This window comes from Ursus americanus, chromosome 27 (genome assembly GCF_024610735.1).
Source record: "Ursus americanus isolate L20-20 chromosome 27, mUrsAme1.1.p, whole genome shotgun sequence".
NCBI lineage: Eukaryota > Metazoa > Chordata > Mammalia > Carnivora > Ursidae > Ursus > Ursus americanus.
In genome coordinates, this window is record NC_142153.1 from 17,002,703 (window position 1) to 17,022,159 (window position 19,457).

Here is a 19,457-nt window from a genome sequence, read left to right on the forward strand (position 1 = left end):
CTTCCTATTGTCACTTTGCTGCAGAACCTCAGCTGTGCTCATGGAGATTGAGCCCCTTTGCCTGCCCTGCAGAAAGTTTTAGATTATCTATTTTTTACAGAATTAAGGATGAGGTACCTCAGTGGGTTTTTTCCCCATAAATGTACAAACTAGATGTGTTACAACTCAGTAAATTGTCAGACTCCTAGGACAGAGCAGTAGACATACAAAAAGCCTTATCTCCAGAACTGCAATTAAAATACTTCAATTTTTATTAACTCAAATTCTTTCCCACTTGGGAACAACTAGGCAGTTCCCCCAGAAATTTAGAAATAAGGGAAATAAGATCACCCTCTGAAAGTACAATCAATACTGTACTAAATTGGTCAGAACAAAAATATTAAAGTCACCTTAAAAGATAGCATTGGGTGCCTGGGTGGCTCCCCAGGGAGCTGGGTCATCTCTTAATCGACCACCTCAGGTCATGAGCTCAGGGTCATGAGCTTGAGCAAAGAGTTGGGGTCCTCGCTCAGCACAGAGTCTGCTTGAGAGTCTCTCTCTCCCTTTCCTTTTGCCCCTCCCCCTGCTTGTGCTCTCTCTCTCTAAATAAATAAAGAAAATCTTTAAAAAACATATATTGAAAAAGACAGCATTAATTCTAGGCTTCAGGAAGACTTGATTGAGGTCTAAAGAAAGAACACCTTCATCAGTTCCATTGGTCATTGTTTACTTATTTATTCAAATTTCTTTCTTTCTTTTTTTTTTTTCCCAAAGTAATCTCTCTGCCTTCTCTCTCTGTGGGGCTCAAACTCACAACTCAAGAGTCCCATGCTCTCCTAACTCAGCCAGCCAGGTACACCTAAAATTTTTTCTGTTTATTATACAATATTAAAGTTGTACTACTAATTATTTAAAAGAAAAATCCTGGCCAATGAGACTTCATGTATACTAAGTGCCTGTTGATAAGTTATGCCAAGAACTTATTTGAGGACAATAACAACTAATTCTGCTTCTATAGTACATCCTCGCCTTCTGGTTATAATTTGATTTCTCATGTAGATCTGTCTATAGCGAAAGTGTGCACTAGTCATGCTAATCTGGATACTTATCTATGAGATAATTGTAAATCAGTGAATTGACAATCTGTGAACACGGTTAATGTGGCTCTATTAAAGTTAAATTAGGTTTCTAAATCTGAAAACCTTAGGGCCACACCCTGGACTGTGATGAAACATCCAAGGTAACTTAGCTGTGAGTCCTCTTATGAGAAAGCTAAGCAGCTGTCCTGGTCCCATTCCAGTCTTTCTAACTCCAGCAGCCACCTAACTAGAAATTAAGGCAGAGAAAGGAAAACAGTAATTATTCTGTAGGGTTAGAATTGTGATGATATAAAATCTCTCTTTCTTCAGTGCAAAGTAAAATAGTATTTTAGAGAAAGTCAGACTCAGATGCCATCTTGATTTTAATACTTCTGGTATTATTTTTTTCCTTTATGTAAAATCTCTCAGCACTTAAAGAAAGGTATGTCTTTTGATGAGCTGTTGGATAGTAGGCAGTATTCCCTGAGATTGTGCAGCTTTTTTCCTTTTTTTTTTTTAAACCCCTATTGACTATTATTGGCTGTCTTCCTTAAATCCTGAAGACTGACGGATGTGGTAGCCTGGTTGGTAAGAGCAAAGGCTCTGATAACAGCTGATTTATTTCAATATAGGCTGTACCACTTCAAAGCTAAGTGACCTTGGGCAAATTACCCAATCTCCACAAGCCTCAGTTTCCTCATCTCTAAAACAGGGCAGGATAATATTGCCTCTTCTTACAAAACTGTGAGAAATAATTAGATACTGCACAGAATGCTCTTGCACTTGTAAGTGTTTCATAGATGGTGGTGATGGCAGTGATGGTGATTATAATGATGATGAAGGAAGAAGTAGATGGTAAGATCTTATGGCTTCTTAAAAATACCCTCTAAATATGATTACTTTTATACTCTATCCTTTTTAGTAGCTAATGAAGAAAATAAGTTAATAAAAAAGTATACAAGAAGGGAGATTTCAAAACAACTTTATAGAACCTTAGAACTTTAATAATTCAGTCAGGTTATAATTGTCTTTTTTTTTTTTTTCCAAGTACTGAAGAATTCTTGGGCAAATATTCTTGAGTGACATAAAATAGATGTTCTAATTTCAGTTCATTATTGGCAGGAGAAAATGGTAGAGGAAGATTTAAGATTCTATTATTTACCCAATTATTGACCGCATCTATTTTATTTGGCTATGGTGAAGAATCCAGGTATTGCTAAGTCGCTTTCCAAATCATATAGTTGTAAAGTTACAGGATTTTAGATTTGGAAAGGAAATTGGAAATCATTAAATTTTCACTTTCCCAATCCTGCCCTGTTTCAGGGAGGAATTTGAGGCCTAGAGACTTGCAGATTGTTTTAATATCACATCAAGATTAATGACTGAGCAAGTTTTTCTTTTTTACTATACCATGTTAAAGTGTACTGCCAACTATTTAAAGAAAGAAATATGCAAGTTCTTTTTTTAGTTTAAGGTTTTATTTATTTAGAGAGTGAAAGAGAGCGAGAGTGAGAGAAAGCGCGAGTGAGAGAAAGCGCGCAAGCGAGTGGAGCAGAGGGAGAGAGAGAATTCTAAGCAGACTCCAAGCTGCCGGGGAGCCCAAGGTGGGGCTTGCCCAAGGTGGGGCTCGATCCCAGGACCCCGAGATCATGACCTGAGCCGAAATCAGGAGTTGGTCAGGCACCTCGAAATATGCAGTTTCTAATCCTGATATAGGATTGGGGTTTATAAACTGCTAAATGATGGGCAAAATAAATATACTTAATTATATTCAGTTTAACATATTTATATGTGTAATGCCTTTAAATATTCTCTATCTAGTCTCCTTTAAATTCTGAGTTTAGTAATTTTAATTTCTGATGTTAGACAACTTTTTAAATTAAGAAGTTTTAAAGTCAAACAATATATAAATGTGAATATAAAATTGCACAGCCTGATTCAACAAATATCAGAGAGATAAGAGAAGCATCTATAATCATTAGTGACTAAAACATTATTTAAAACATTTATCTTTACCATTATATACTGAATATAGCAAATAAATTTTCATTTAGAGATAAATACTAAATTGAAATTCTAAAGAAGGGCGAACACTTTTAAATATACTTATTAAACAATTCATCTTTCTGTCACCACACTGTATGTAGGTTATACATACAAAATGAGAAAATATATTATTGTAGTTTACTTCCAAAGCAAAAATTGAGAAAGTTAAGATTATGGGAACTATGAGCTCTAAATTTTCTTTTGATTGTACGTTTATAGTGTGTAAGATAACATTTACTGATGTGAAATTTTACTTTCGAATTCTTGTTTTTCCTTGATAAAATACTGTTTGTTCTCCTATTAGAGAAAATATTGTTGAGTTATAAATTATAAAAAGAAATGAAGGTGTACTTATTACGTTAATGATTCAGATATGTTATTTTCATTTTTTTATTTAATTGTAGCCGTATCCCATAATTTGGTGTTTTAATGAACAAGTTTCGCATTTAAATTTTGTAAAATTCTGAGTTGACAATTTTCTATGTTTTGTTATGGCATAATCTTACACCTGAAAATAGAGTTATTTGTGAATTGAGAAATCATATGTATTATTTTCATGCTGTCTTATTTGCTAAGTAGGTTTTGTCCTTGTAATTTAATATTTAAAGGAATTCTGTAACTTTTTAACCTTTTAGCTTATCCGTGTTTATATAATTTTAAGCTGCTTTTATGGAGTTGAGATTCTAACTATGCTTAATAATAAATTAAGCAAGGCATTTAATGAGGTATCTGGGTAATATTTTGAATGATTTCATTCTTCCATTCTTTATGTGCATGTAACTGGAAAATTAAGGGTGGCTTCCAAGGGACCTGCCACAAAAATAGGAGTAATATGATCTCTTTTAAAGCACTGGAGAAGTGCAGCCAATGTTCACTATTCTCTAATAGAAATTTTCAGCACTTACTTGCCTGGAAAGTTAGGACAGAATCAGATGTATCTTTAATGCTAGATACCCCTTTTTTGCACATATATATTTTAGGATGATTTTAAGGTAAAAATATAAAGGATTTACAGAAATGTGTAAGTGAATATATGGATTTTCTAATTATATCTGAAAATTATATTCAAATTATAGTACAATAACTTTGTACATTTATTAAATCATTAACAGTGGTTTAAAACCATAAGCAGATGTTATACATCATAATTTTATGAAAAGAAGACATTATAATTTTAGAAACAGATTGTTTTGATGGAATAAAATATGTTTTTCCTTTCAAAATAAATCATTGAACCCATGATGCTATGATAGTTCAAGATTATTGAACTGTGTTTCAAAAAAATTGGCTTGTAAAGTGTACATTTATAGTATGATGAAATTAAGGGTGTATAGCTTATTTATCCAGTGTTTAAATACGCATAGAGGAAAATGAATATAATATGATGTAGTTGTATTACTTGGCTAGAGTACAGGAAAATTTGTATGGTTTTTCTAGAGCAGCATTATCCAAGAAGAAATATGATATGAACCATATATGCAATTTTATTTTATTTTTAAATTAAAACAAATTCTTTTATTGAAGTGTAGTTGACACACAATGTTAGATTAGTTTCAGATGTACAGCATAGATTCAACAAGTCTCTATGTTATCCACAGTATGCGATTTTAAATTTTCTATTAGCCACATTAAAAAAGTAAAAAAAATAGGGGTTCTTGGGTAAGTTGAGTCATTTAAGCGTCCAGCTCTTGGTTTCCTCCCAGGTCATGATCTCAGGGTCCTGGGATCGAGCCCCGCATTGGCTCCATGCTCAGTGTGGACTCTGCTTAAGATTCTCTCTCCCTCTCTCTCTCCCTCCTATCCAGCTCGAGTGCATGCATGTGCTTTCTACCTAAATAAAAATAAATTTAAAAATCTAAAATTAAAAAAAAGCAAATTAAAAAACCAAAAATAAACAGACGTAATTAATTCTAATGATATAATTTAATTAACCCAATATATTAAAAATGTTATCATTTCAACATAATTAATATAAAATTATTAATGAGATATTTTGTGTGTTTTTTTGTACTAACATTTACAACATACCTCAATTCCGATGCTAAATTTTAATTGAAAACACTTGACTAGTATTTAACTTTCATTGAATTTACAGTTGAATAAAGTAGATGAAGATATTCAGTGTGTTCCAAACATACTTAAAATTTTTCCAATCACAGAATCAAGTATCATTTTTTAAATTTAATTTTAAATTAATTAGGGTTCCGTAAATGAATTGAGTTCCTTGGCCATACTGGCCACATTTCAGGTGCTTAGTGGCTCCATGTGGTTAGTGCTCATTGTATCAGCGAGCACCATAATAGAGGTGGTTTGGCAATACCTGTCAAAACATAAAATGTCTTTAACCTTTGAACTAGCAATCCCACTTCTAAAGATCTAGAAATGTGGAAGAAAATGTGTAATATAATGTTCTTTGGAACGTTTTGTTTTCAGAGAAAAATTGAAGACAATTGAAAGGAAACTCAAAGTAAGTTTTGGTAGACACATACAAAAGAAGATGCCTCAGCCATTAAGAAATTGTTGAAGTAGTAAAATTGGCCAAATTTCTGTGGTATTTGGATGGCACAACGACTGAAGGACGAATAGAATTTTAGTTGGTTGACAGATATGGTAGTCATATTGCTAATTTTATTACATTTAGAGGTGATCTTATCTTTCCAGGATTTTGAATAGAATCAGTTTTACATCTTAACCCTTTAGAGTAACAAAGAGTACAGGCTGAATAGTTAGATACCCTATGGTCCTAGTTTCTTATTAGCTGGGTAATCTTCTCTTGCTGGTGTTTGTTGTTGTTTAGTTTTGTTTTGTTGTTTTTTTAAGATTTTTATTTATTGGGACATCTGGGTGGCTCAGTTGGGTAAGTGTCTGCCTTTGGCTCAGGTCATGGTCCCAGAGTCCTGGGATCTTTAAAAAAAAAAAAAATTATTTGGCATAGAGTGCCTGTGAGAGAGCACAGGCGGGGGAGGGGCAAAAGGAGAGAGAGAGGGAGAAGCAGGCTCCCCGCTGAGCAGGGAGGCCCACGTGGGGCTTGATCCCAGGACCCTGAGCCACCCAAATACCCACTGTTGTTGTTTTTTTAACTGCAGGTTTTTTTTGAAGTTCAGGAGTAGCAAAATAAGATCTTCGGAAGAAAGGAGAATATAAACCTTGAAAAATGGAATAATTGAAAGACCACCCTTCCAGGGTAGCATTTAGAAATACTTGGATTCTCATCGTTAATTTGAATTGGGTGTCAGAAATGTTTGAAACTGGTTTTATAATTACATGAACATGAGTGAATAGATTCTAAGCTGCTTAGTTTTATGATACTCTAGAGCATTACAGATGAATGTGTTGTTGCAAGTGTTTGAAACATAACTAGTGGTCTGTAGGAGATGGCTAAATAATTTGTAAAAGGTGTGAAGACACACAGTCTGAATCGGTTCTGTTGAGTTACACAAATTAAAAATTCCTTGATTGTAAAAGTAAGAGATTTCTTTCCCAGAAAACTCATTTAGTTAATACGCATTTTAAATAATTGACATGTTATGCTACAATATCCATTGAAAAGATCTTTTTTTATTAGCATCTTATTTACAAGTATGTGACTAGCTTCTATTTTAAGAATAAGTTCATTAAAAAATAATTGTAATAGATATTTGGAATTTGAAGCATGATGCCTTTAGAAACAATTCTGTGAAGGGTGGTTTTGGTTCTCAGGGCACCCCCAAAAAGCAGTTTGAAACATAATTTATGCAGAGTCCATGGCATTGACCTGACTTTAAGTCTTGGAGGCAAGGGCTGCAGCTGGTGCAGGGGTGAGGGGGGACCATGCTTTACTTCATTTCCGTTTGTAGGGCTATAGGCATTCGAAAGAGGAATTTTTCTTTGGACACCTTCCTCCTTCCTTTCTACAAAATATTTCACTATTTCCAGCTCATAGGTTTTCTAAAATGTTCTGTGTAATTTATTTTTAACTCTTACTATTTTTTTCATCCTTTACAGATATAAATAAAATTAAACTAATTAGAAAGCTGGTTCCTGAAAACATTGACACGTTCCTTATCCACATGGTGATTGAGATCCTGGAAAAAGACTGTGACAACAGACTGTTAGACCAGCTTTCATGTGCTTCCAACAGAAAGAGATATTTCCCCAACTCTGAAGAGAGCTGTTCAAGTTCTAAGAGAAGCAGGGAAGAAATAGGTGCTAATACCAAGGTGTTAATTATATGTAGAATTTTCATACATTGTCGGTTGATTCAGTTTGCATATTCTAATACTAAAATGCTGTATTTTTTAAACTGTTATAAATTCTGATACAAGTTACTTTTTAAAATCTGTGCTCTATTTCCTTAGTTTTTCATAAATCTTACCTGAGAAAAGTGATTTTTTTTTTTTAAACAACAGAAAAAGGGAAATGTAGCCCATCTATTTAGCTTTTTGTGTGGAATGTCAGCCTAAATATTACCTCTACCACATACTGATTATATATATAGCCTGGAAATTCTTTTTCTTTCATAGACATAGTTAATATTGGCTTTGAGCATATGGCAATTTATGTAGTTTATGAAAATGAAAACGAATTCCATTATAAATACCCCCAAAACTAGTTTGTCTATCATTCTGTCATTCATCATGCTCTGTTCCTGTCATACTGAATCTCTCAGGTGTACAAGGATAATTGTTGCTCGTGGTCCTGAGTATATACCATATATATTTCTGAGAAAGACCATGAAGTTAGTATTATTTTAGTTTTATTAAAATTAAATGCTTTGGAAATTATTTCTCTGCATGTTGTATGAAATAACTATTCTTTGATAATTGTTCTATTGTATAAATTTGAAAACTTAACCTTCAGTATCTTCTAGGTCTAAAATTATATAACTCCATGATGAAAGTTGTGAAAACTAATAATTAGCTAAAAAATTATTTTAGTTTCTAGAACATAAATTGAGCATGTAGTAAGTGTTTGCTCGTATTGTGCATTAGGGATTCCATTCCAGGTCCCAGGTAGTCTTTATTGGATTTCTAGGAGTTAAACCCATTTTCTCAATAGCTTAAAAGTAAGAAGAACTGGTCTTTTTAAATTCTGTACTCCAGTTAGGTTTGTATATAGACATGTCCTAGATAACCTAATGAAATTTGATTAATTGGAATTCTTCACATTATTTAGACAATTGAAGTAGCTGTGAGAAGGGTATTAATGAAAATATATGTTGGGTGGTGGTAGTGAAATTTGGCTTCTGTTCCTAGCCTTTTATTTCTGAAATCTATACCAGGTGCCTAAAACCTTGTTTTTTTCCCAACTTCTACCTATCAGTAAAGGAAAAGGTGAAGCTTGTTATTTTTTCTTGATTATTGATGCACATTTATATGAAATATTATTTTAATCACATATTAGCATTTGGTTTTTCCCTTATTAAAATAACATCGGATGCTGACAACAGAGTGGGGAGATTTTGGGGGTGGGGTGGGTGGATGGGTAGAAGTCATGCTGAGCCTATTGGATTTAGCGCCCCCCCCCCCCATTTGGGGAACAAGGATAATGGGGCTAGGAAGCAGATTAAGAGATGAGTGAGCCAGCCAAAGTATTTTTCTTTCATCTGCCTGGCAAGTAGAGAAGGCTGCTCTGAATAGTGTAGTGTGTTGGAGGGCTGGTTTCAGATCTGTCCTGTTAACATTCATCTTCTCTACTACCTGGATTGTATCTCTTAGTCTGTTTCATCGGATGAATACGAGGCTTCTGATAAAGAATAATGTCAAAACAAATTCTTTGTTGATGCATCGTTAGTTTTACATCTGTTGTGATTGCTATTAAGATAGAAGCTCAGTTACGCCTGTGTTTAATGAAGAAAGATTCTGTCTTGATATTGGTAGTTCTGATTCAAAATATGCAGGTACACAGTGGGTTCTTTAAGGACATCTTTTTTTTTTTCTTTTTTTTCCTAGAAAGTCGTCTTAAATACTTTTTAGTATTTGTCCCATTACTTTGTATTTCTTTTTCAGGTACTTCTGCTATCTCTATGTTGGATCTTCTTTTCCTAGCTGCAATATTTATCACTTTCCATGAATTCTTTCTAGTTCTTCATTTCTCTTTAATTTAAAATTTTCTTCTTCATCTTCTTCTTTTTCACCTCCCATTTCTCTGGACAGAATCTTACGTTTATTGCTATATTCCTTATAGTTTAGTATTCACTTCTATACATTTTTCCTTTTGCTTCTGATTCTTAACTGAGCTTTTCTCCTCCATTTTGAGTTTTTCTGATTTTGATTTATGATGTTCTTTCATGTTTTGAATAATTTTCTTAATGTTTTTCAACTCATTTTAAGAGGTTGCAGTTTTATTCTGTATCTTAGCAAGTCTTCTGGTGTCACATTTGACCAATACTTTCCTATTGTTTGTTTTCATGTGAAATTAGTTTTCCTACACTTTGAAAAGAAAGCATGTTTCAAGGTAGTTTTCCCCAAGTTCACAGAGCTTTCTCTTCTGGTATTTTATGTAATTGTTCAAAATATGGAAACTTAGTTTATGGGACAGACTCCTCTGCCACTCTTCCCTTTGTCTCTGTTTCAGTTGAACTGCTTGATTTGATTTCACCCCAGCAGTTCTCCCAGAAGGCAGCGTTATAGCTGGTCAGGAGCCATTGAAGACACCGTGGTAGACTCCTTAGAAGTCACTTGCTATTGGGTTGGGCAGAAGCCCTCCCATTTTCAGATGCTGTTTTCACATTAATCTACCATGATTGCTGATGTCTATCCTGTGGGCTACTTTGGGGTTCTTTGTTCTTAGGTACCTCACTGCATGCCTCTGCTTTCAATCTCGTGCATCGTGGAACTCAGCAGGTCCTATGGCTGTTGGTGGTTTGTCCTCACATGCTCAGAGTTTGGATTTCCTAAGGATACCTTTAAATTTAGTTTCATTGTAAATGTAGATTATGATTTTGGGTTTTCCTGTCAGTTCTGTTCTAATGGTGGACTTCAGAAAGATTAACAAACTATGCTGTTGCTTCAACCATCTTCCCAGAACCGTCTCCCCCAAATCACCTTTTTCCTCCTTATTTTTCTTCACTGCCTAAGGGAAAATGTATGTGATATTTTCTGCCCTGCCACTAAGTTTCATTATAAATTAACTGTACAATATCATTCACAAACTGTTTTGAGATACTCAGAAAAAAAAATGCCTTATGAGTAATATTATTGTAATTATTATTGTTAAAATTCAGTACTTCGGAACAATTAGAATTTTCTTAAGCTTCCTTTTTTAGGCATAGTTCTTGTTTTGTGTTGTTCTCTAAGAAAATAGTGCATGCTGTAACTATTTTGTGTTCTCTAATAATGTTAAAGGTTGATGCACAGCATCCTTGTGATTTTTCACCAAAAGAGGAAAGTCACAGAAATTCCCTAAGACTAACTTCTTGGAGTCAGCCAGCCAGCGATTCAGAAACAGATTTATTTACAGATTCTCATTTACAGGTAAAATTAAATTAATAAAGTAGTTTTCATGACAAGTACATCCAACTTGATAATTACTGTTTTTAGATTTGTCTTAGTTTAGATGAAATTAAATGTGACTATAACATACATATTTCTCTATTTGCTTACATATGTATGCTCACAGATACTCAACAAATGAGTTAATGTTTTGTATTTTCAACTTAATGATAATATTTGTTAATAGAATTTGGAGTATCAGAAAGATATATATACCCCCTGAAAATTTTATTGTGATTGCTGGGAATTTTAGTTGTCTGCTGGTGAAGGAAGTAGTCACTGAAAGGTATTGTTTCTGTTAGGTGACTCAGTTCTCATAATTAAAATCTCTCCAGATACTTACTGTTGAGACTTAAAAATACACTCAGTGTAAGTAAGGATTTTCCCTCTTTCTCAATGAAACAAGATCATTATTATAGTAGTATGGTAAATACTGAAGATAACATTCTGTAGAAGTATTATAGAAGATAAAACATTTTAAATGATGTTAGTTACTGATTAATGAATGCCAAGAGTAAATCAGAATGTATTTTGGTAGTTTGCATATATTCTCATTTGACCCTCCAGGTAATCCAGTGATGTAATGTACTGTTATTCTCATTTTCTGGGTGAAGCAGCTGACGCTGAAATAACATTCAGAAGGCCGTACATTTAGCAAGTGACTCGATTAGAACGCAAACCTAGTTCTGTCTTGTCTGGAAGCCCCTATTTATTCCATGGTATTCGGCTACAAGACTTAGAGTTTTTCCCTCTGCTCTGACAGGAGTTCAGATGTCATGCTCTGTTTTGCTTTTTGGTTTTGTTATCATAACTGATTTCCTTCCTCCAAATGCGCATAACTGTCCAAACTCTGATTGCAAGCAACTGTAGGCTGCAAGGGATTGTGCTAATAAGATCTTACAGGAAGAAGAAATATTTCTGGACCAATTTTATGTCTGCCCAAATGCCTTGTGTCTGGGCCATTTTATATCCCCAGTATTTATTATTTCTGAGTCAAATATCATGTCATACAATGCATATAAATCTAATCTTTTCTCCTGGATTTCTATTCCCTGTGAGGAAATTTGCTGTCCTTAGCCTGTTTTTTCTCTTTAGCTTTTGCTAAAGTGTGAATAGCTCTTTCTTCTTCATTGGATTTCTTTAATTAAGCCGAAACAGCTAGTAGTGTTTTTTTGGGGTTTTTTTACCTTTTCTAAATACAAGGTTTCACAGTTTTCTGCTAAGGATCTTTTACTTTTTTCCCACCCTTAAATCTTTTGAAACCATTTTTAAACATAGAAAACATAATAGAACATAGCAAGTAATTGTAATTTCATTCTTGAAATTGAATAAATTATGCTTTTTACCTTAAGTTAACAGACACATTATAACTGAGATTGAGGTCAATTTATCATATAGTCCTTCAGAGAGTTCTGATAACTAAATTAACTCTGCAGGATTCCAAGGTGTACTTGCGTTAGAATGATTTGTCTATTACGTTAGTTTGAGGCTCTTGTGGTCAAACTGGGATAACACTAATTCATGCCATTTTATGCTTAAGGAACATAACTCAAAACTTGTTTTATCTTTTTCAAGTGAAGATCGTATAATACATAACCACTGCCTCTGGGTTCTTAAAATTTTTTTTTCAGGGACTTTTAACTTAGGGTTCTGAGGCTTCATTTGGTGCATCAGTCCCCTAAAACTGTGCAAAGTATTATGTGTGTGTACAGTTAGAAGTGGATCTTCAGTTTTTAGCAGATTCTCAAAAGAGTCTGAGACAAAAAATGGAATTTTTTTCATTTATTCAGTGAACGTTTTTTGAGTGTCTGTTACGTCCCAGCAACTCTGCAAGGTACCTACAGTGTTTGAAGCACTCTGCTAGTCAGTAGCCGTTGGAGACACAAAGTCTATGCTTTTTCGAATGCCTAATATGATTCTGTGTGTGTCTGTGTGTGTGTGTATATGTGTGGGTGTATATATGTGCGTGTGTGCGCACCTAAGCAGGTGCCTTCCTCAGAACATTAAATTAACCATTTTGGTCAACCCAAACCGAATACATGTGAGACATAACTCTGAAATAGCATCCAGTTCTTTCCTTCTTAAGTGACTGTGTACACTTGAGTGCCTGCGAACAGATTACAAGATGGCAGGTAATTGCCTAAAGAAATGATATAGCGACTTTTGTTCCTCTTTTATTTACTTTTTGATCCAGAAATAAATTCTGTGGCTCTCAATATTTTGTTTTATTCAGCAAGGGAAGGGTGGTGGGTGTATATACAGTAACCTGTGCTACTTTTTACAACTGAACTACATTTTCAACATTACAGATATTTCTTATTCTGTTTCTTCCTACAGCCTGCATCTGTAACCTTAAAGAGAAAATTACCTGAGTGGTTTGCCAAAGACCATGAGACTGTAGCTGACACCAGCAAGAAATCAATGGCCAAAACAAAAAAGAAAGGTCTTTTTAGTTAAACTGGCAATTTCCAGAGGAATTGTGTGTGTCTTGCTGTATTATAAGAGGGGAGCTGGGTTTCATTTCTGAAAATAGTGGCGACCAGTACCAGTTTACAGATTATTCTAATCTCAAAAGTAAAACTTACCCATTTGTTCAACAGCTGACATCTTAAAACAGCCTTGTGCAGTTTAATAAGTTGAGTCTTCTGAGAGCCTGAGTGAGTACATCATAGAATAGAATTATAAGTTAGTTTCCTTTAAGATTGCTTTAAAAAACTGTGTTACTGCTCTGTTTTCTAATCTCTTTATTTATTTCAGCAGTATGTTTGGAAAATGTAAGGGGTGCTGATTTGATACAAGTAACAGTCTGGTAGTTGTATGATGATAAAGTGTGTGATAGAAAATCTTCATATATTACCAGAATTCTTTCTTGTGAATGAAGGAAGCATAGTTATTTTTACAAATTGTCCTTACCTATCTTTACAAGAAACTCTTACACGCATTGATAAATGGTATTAGTGGTATCACTAGTGGTAGTGAAAATGAAACACTCTGGGTTCCATGAAAGTAGGGAAAAATAATATAATAAAGGAGACCAACTCCACTAGGCAACTATGCACTTTGTATTTTGATGGTGTTTCTGTTATTTTTTAAATAATAAATCCCTTCGTACTGAATATTACAAAGATATATATATATATATATATATATATATATATATATATACTTTTATTTACTTAATTACCTTGACACTTTTAGTTTTTGAGGATGTTGGAATTTGATTTTAATACCTTTTTATGTAGCACATGCAACTTCGCTATCAAAACCCATACTCTGACACTGCGTTTGGTAAACCATAGTTAATATCACTTGAACCAGGTCACCATCTGGCCTTTAATTGACTTTTTTGTACTAAAAATAACTGTTAATAATTAGAAGAAATATCGTAGAAGAACTAGAAAATCTGGAGAGGTGAAAAAAAGAAAATAAAAATCACCAGCAGATAATCAGTTAACCCCTTCTGTGAATCCTGCTAAGCCTCTGTATTCACTGCTTCTCTTAGTTTGATACATGAATAATACTGAATGTATTTTGTTTATAAAACATTTAAGTTAAAACACAGAAGTTCCCTATATTCCCATTTTCATACATCTCATTACCATTCCCTTTCCAGGAGGTAGCTCCTATTGAATACGTGACTTAAAGTTCTCTAGTCATTCCTTGAGCACTTACGTGCCTTTGCATATATAACTACACATTCATTCCTATTTGTTAAAGTGAATTAGATCATGCTACATGCAATTTTCTACAACCAACTCTTGTCACTTAATGTCATGAAGAACTTTCCATGTCAGTATATATTGGTCTGTCTCGTTTTTTTATAGCTACCTACCATTTTATATGATGAGTATACTATATTTTATATAATCACTTTCCTATTGGTGTTTTTTGTCCTTTTTTTTTCCTAGTTTAGATTATTTCTAGAAGTGGAATTAGAGACTCAAATTTATATTTTAATTGAATATATTATGAACATTTTTTTCCCGTGTCATTAAATTGTTTTCCACAGAATCTTTTTTTGTGGCTTTATATATAGTACAGGGATTCTCAAAGTGTGGTCTGCAGACTTTTAGGAGTTTTTGAGACTCAAGGAATTTGCAAAGGCAAAACTGTTTTCATAATACGAAGACGTTACTTGACTTTTGTCCTGTGTTCTTTGCATTGAGGGTGCAAAGCAGTCGTGAGTAAAACCACTGATATGTAAGTGCAAATCAAGGTAGTGACACCAGATTATCGGTTGTTATTAATTCTCAGTCCTTAAACACACATCTTTTCGATCTTCTATGTGATGGAATGGCGAGTATGTATAAAACACTTCTGTGTCCCAAAGTATGATGGTTACCTCCAGGAAAAACACTTGTTTGATTGTTTGAATTGTGAATTGAATCAGTTCTTTTTCCATGGAATACCATTTTTTACTGAAAAGAGTGACTGATAGAAAACTATGATTGGTTATTCAGACTTGGGCATTTGGTGGATATTTTCTCAAAATTGAATGAAGCCATCCTATCACTCCAAGGAAAACTGATGGTTATTTGTTGGCAATGAAAAAATTTGAGTCTTCTGGTAGAATTTATAGTTTTGGAAAACTTGTGTCTGTTGCCAGGAGTTTGAGAGCTTCCCATAATATAAAGACTTTTCTAACGAGGTATTATTCATACTACTAACAAATTGTTTTGTTTACAGTGATATTGTCAACAATTAGAAGATCTGCACAACTCAGTGAACTAATATTTTCTAGATGACTAATACATGATCTTATAAAATCATGCATGAGTGAAAGATTCCTTCAAACCACACAATGGCCCGGTGGATTTTAATGTAGCAGGGTATGAAAACATTCATTTATGTTATAGGTTTCAGGTTGTGCACTGCAACCAGTCTTTAAGAAACTACAGGTGTCCAGTTGTGGTATAGTTTCAAAGAAGAGTGTCTACGATTATCTGGAAAAGCTATTAAAATGCTCTACCCTTTTCCAACTACATACCTGTTTAAGGTCACACTTTCTTCATATACATTAACCAAAAGAACGCATTTGAATGTAGAAGCAGATTAAATGTAGAAGCAGACCTGAGAATCCAGCCACTTCTGTGAAGTCAGACTTTGCCATTCTTCTCGCTATTTTGTGGGGGATATCTTTGTAAAACGTTTTATGTTATCATGTAATGGATTTACTGCTGCTTTTTAAAAAAAAAATTAATAAACATTTCTTAAACATTTCTCAGTTTTAATTTCTAAAATGATAAGTAATGATAGATAAAACCCACATTAACAAAAGCTCTTTTGGGTCCTCAATAATTTTTAAGAATATAAAGGAATTTTGAGATATAGGAGATTGAGAACTGCTGACATAGTATTATATAGATGTACTATGAATTATTTAGCTGATTTCTTACTGTTGCACATTAAATCACATCCAGTTTTTCTGCTGTTTTAAAGCTCTGCTTTGAACATTCTTAAAATGAAATATGGTATAATCTCATGCCACATACATAGCCAAAGGGAGAGAGAGAATTATTATTTTTTGTCTTGGTTATCATTTTGTATGGACGTTAGGCCTTTCAGCGTACATGGCTCTTGATTTATGTTTGAGTTGGTTCCAAGAAGAAAAATCCCAACCTGGATATGGGATTGGCACCTGTGACCTCATCTAAGCTAGTCTTTGGCCACAGTATTTGGATCTGGCTAAATTATTCCAATGAGAGTGAATCTCAGGACTTTTTATGGAAATGCTGGAACAAATATGTTCTCTTTTCCCCTGCTGATACTAATGAGGAAGCATGGACCTTGGGAGTGTTGGAGCACTTTTAGGACCCTGAGGAATCATCGTTTAGTGAAGCTGATGGGGAGGTAGGCTGAGTAGAAAGGGCAGGGAATCAGGTTATGGGTGATACTGTCAGGCTACCTTCATGCCTTTCCTGAAGTCAGACCTATTTTTGAGTATTTCTTATACACGGGGCATTAAATTCCCTTTACTTAGGTTAAACCTGTTTGAATAAGGGTTTTTTCATTTTTAACTTCCAATTTTGTGCACTTGTCACCACAGTACAGTCAGGATTGATAGACCCCCCCCCCCCAACAGACATAGAAGATACAAAGTTTTTTTAATGGCAAAGGATGTGGAAGCTTATAGAGGTAGTTCCGCAAAGTAGACGACGAAGTAGCTTGCTCCTTGGTGGAGGGGCAGGCTTTCTAAATCTCCAGGTTTCCCATTCGTGCGGAGTTTCCATATCCTCCCACTCTCCCCACCCGTTCCCGCTCCCTACCACTCCATAGCACCAGGGCACGCTCCATACCATTTCCTACCAGCAGAGGGCGTTGGGGGAGGCGCTGCTGTATTCTGCCTGATGACGAGGTGCAAGTGTCTGGTACCAAATGACTCAGTACAGCACCGAGTACTGACTAAGAACTGATGAACTGGACTTTAATTTTCCGGATGTGTCATCATCCTTCAACAGTGTCAGGTCTCAAGTTTGCCACAGGTTCATTCTCAGAAGTAAGGAGTTTCTTTTAGGGTATTTGTCTTATGCTATCTCCTCCACAAAGTATTAATTTTGATCTCTTGTGTTGTCATTTGGAATTCTGACCATGGAGTCAGAAAATGCCATAACAGTTATTTAGAATTACAAAAAAAAAAAAAACCCACCACAAAAAACATAAGCCTATGGTCCTACCAGATAGATTAAGAAAAGAATATAGGACTCTTCCTGTTCAGAGAGGTTGCAATAGAAGTAACTAAACATGAAAGAGCCAATGGCATTACTGTAAAGTCATTTTAGGGCTAACTAGACATTTATCTGTCTTGTGGGAGGCAAAGACCTGCAAAACCAACAAAAACTGAAGAGCGTTCACCACAGTCGTGAGGGGAGCTGCAAACATCAGGATCTCAGCTACCTGGAAAAGTGCCACATAGTTTTTCTTGGGAAGGCAACCCAAAAATCATTTGGGATAACATACAGACATCCTTACCAGGTAAATGTGTTTAAACCTTGGAAGAAATTAGAAATAAGTAGAATACGAAGTAAATTAAACCTTTGGTAGGAATATTTCAGGGTTAAGGAATAATAGGTCTATATCTGATAGTGTAAGCATCTGAAATACTTGGGAATAATTTAGCTTTTAGAGTAACAGATTTTCTTGTGGCTCAGTTTTAGAATGTATCATTGAAAAATTAGCATATGTTTGTTCTTTTAAAGCTGAAATCCTACCAAGTTTGAAACATTATTGGAATATTTAATAAGGATTCAAAAACATGTTATTACATAATATTCTATCACAAACAAATTTCATTTGTGAGAGAAGGAAAAAGATGTAACATTATGCTTACTATTAATGCTAAGGTTAATATTAGAATCCATTAAACCCAGAGCTTTCATTATTTTTCAGAAAATTAATGAAACTTCGGCCTTATATCCAGCTTCATTTTCTAACTCAATTTTAAAGGATTATTGAGAAGTGTGTACTCATTTATTCAGTACTTCTTCGTTTGATAAACGTTTGCATTCATGGGCTGTGAGACAATAGACTGGCCTTGTAAAGAAGGAACAAATAGAAGAAGGAAACACAACATGGATCCCATGCTTAAGAGGGGAAGATTTACTCTGAAAAATTAACGAAAAAGCATCTTATAAAAGTATTTTCTTATAGGAAACAAAACATTTTGAAGAAAATACATCACATACTCTAAGATTAAAAAAAATGACCAATGTGAAAGAAAAAAAAAGATCACATGAAGGAATCATAAAGCTAATCATTTATTAAGCATTTGCTGTGTACCACACCCTGGGCAGTCACCCTTTGGTACAACATGAATTAGAATCCTGTATTTGCCTACATGTATTTCCTTACCTTTCTGTAAACAGAAAATGAGTGAGGAAAAAAAAGGTTACAGTATATGAGTATGTAACCAGTTGGGGTTAGGAACCACGTGAGACTTTCCTTATTTTTTTAAAATTTTGACTGAACTTAAAGTTTATTTTAAAAATGCTAAATTCAGAGTGCTTCTAGCTGTTTGTATGATGGCACCTTTTTAGGAAAACTGGCACTAGTACTTCTTCCCCATCCTCGCCTCTGTGAAAGACAAGTATTGGGTGAGAGGGAGAACTTCATTCGCAAAAGACACAGCTTGTGGGAGGGCAACAAACCTTTCCTCTTGTATCTACCATGAGAAAGGAGGCTCTTCACTTGGCTTCCCATCCTTATTTCGAGAAGACTGAAGGTGTTGAAACAGTGCTCTAGATTAAGGAGAGTGACTTTCTCTCTGAGAGCCTCTGACCTGGTCCAGCAGAGTACTCGATGATCCTGGGGTTTGATACAGTGGGCTGTGACTGCAGATGCCAAGGGCCCAGCTTGCCCATCACCATGTGGCATAGCAAGAATGTGCTAGTTTCCCGTGGGTTGAGTGGACTTCCTGGAAGGAGCTGGGTCTCAAGGCCATTCTCAGGGTACCCTTAGAAGAGGACCACCTATGGTGCAGGCATCCAAGCAGCAAAATCACACTTGGCAGGAGGTTGGAGAAAGATACCCCCACCCCCGGACCCTCGGAAGGACCACTAGTGCACCCCTGAAGAGAGCTGGCATTTGTATATCTGCCAACAGACTGAGCAACTGCCAATTAGAGAAGCAACCATAACCTAGAGGGAATAAGCAATTCTGCTAGTCAGTTTTGGGACTGTTTTTCCTCCTCCTCTTCCCTCCTCTAACTCCTAAGGGTAAGTACAGGGAAGAGGGAGGTGATTTAAAGGAGATAGCTGTGGCCATCCGTCTAGCATGACCTGGGGTCGGGATGGAAGTAAGGAGAATGTTGAATCACATGTGCGATTGAAGATGGAAAACTGAACTGAGACCATTCCAACATTCCCAGAGTGATGGAAAACCCCGA

At 35.0% G+C, this 19,457-nt stretch overlaps 1 protein-coding gene across 6 annotated transcripts in view; it reads left to right on the forward strand.

Moving 5' to 3' along the window:
• Positions 1-15,795, forward strand: part of WRN (WRN RecQ like helicase) — a 143,260-nt gene extending 127,465 nt beyond the window's left edge. For all 6 annotated transcript variants that reach the window (XM_045779211.2, XM_045779208.2, XM_045779213.2 and 3 more), the window contains 3 exons: positions 7,089-7,303; positions 10,430-10,558; positions 12,914-15,795. In XM_045779211.2, coding sequence (XP_045635167.2) covers positions 7,089-7,303; positions 10,430-10,558; positions 12,914-13,033 — 464 coding nt within the window. In that variant the 3' untranslated portion in view covers positions 13,034-15,795. The remainder of the gene's footprint in view (positions 1-7,088; positions 7,304-10,429; positions 10,559-12,913) is intronic.
• Positions 15,796-19,457: the final 3,662 nt, after the last annotated feature.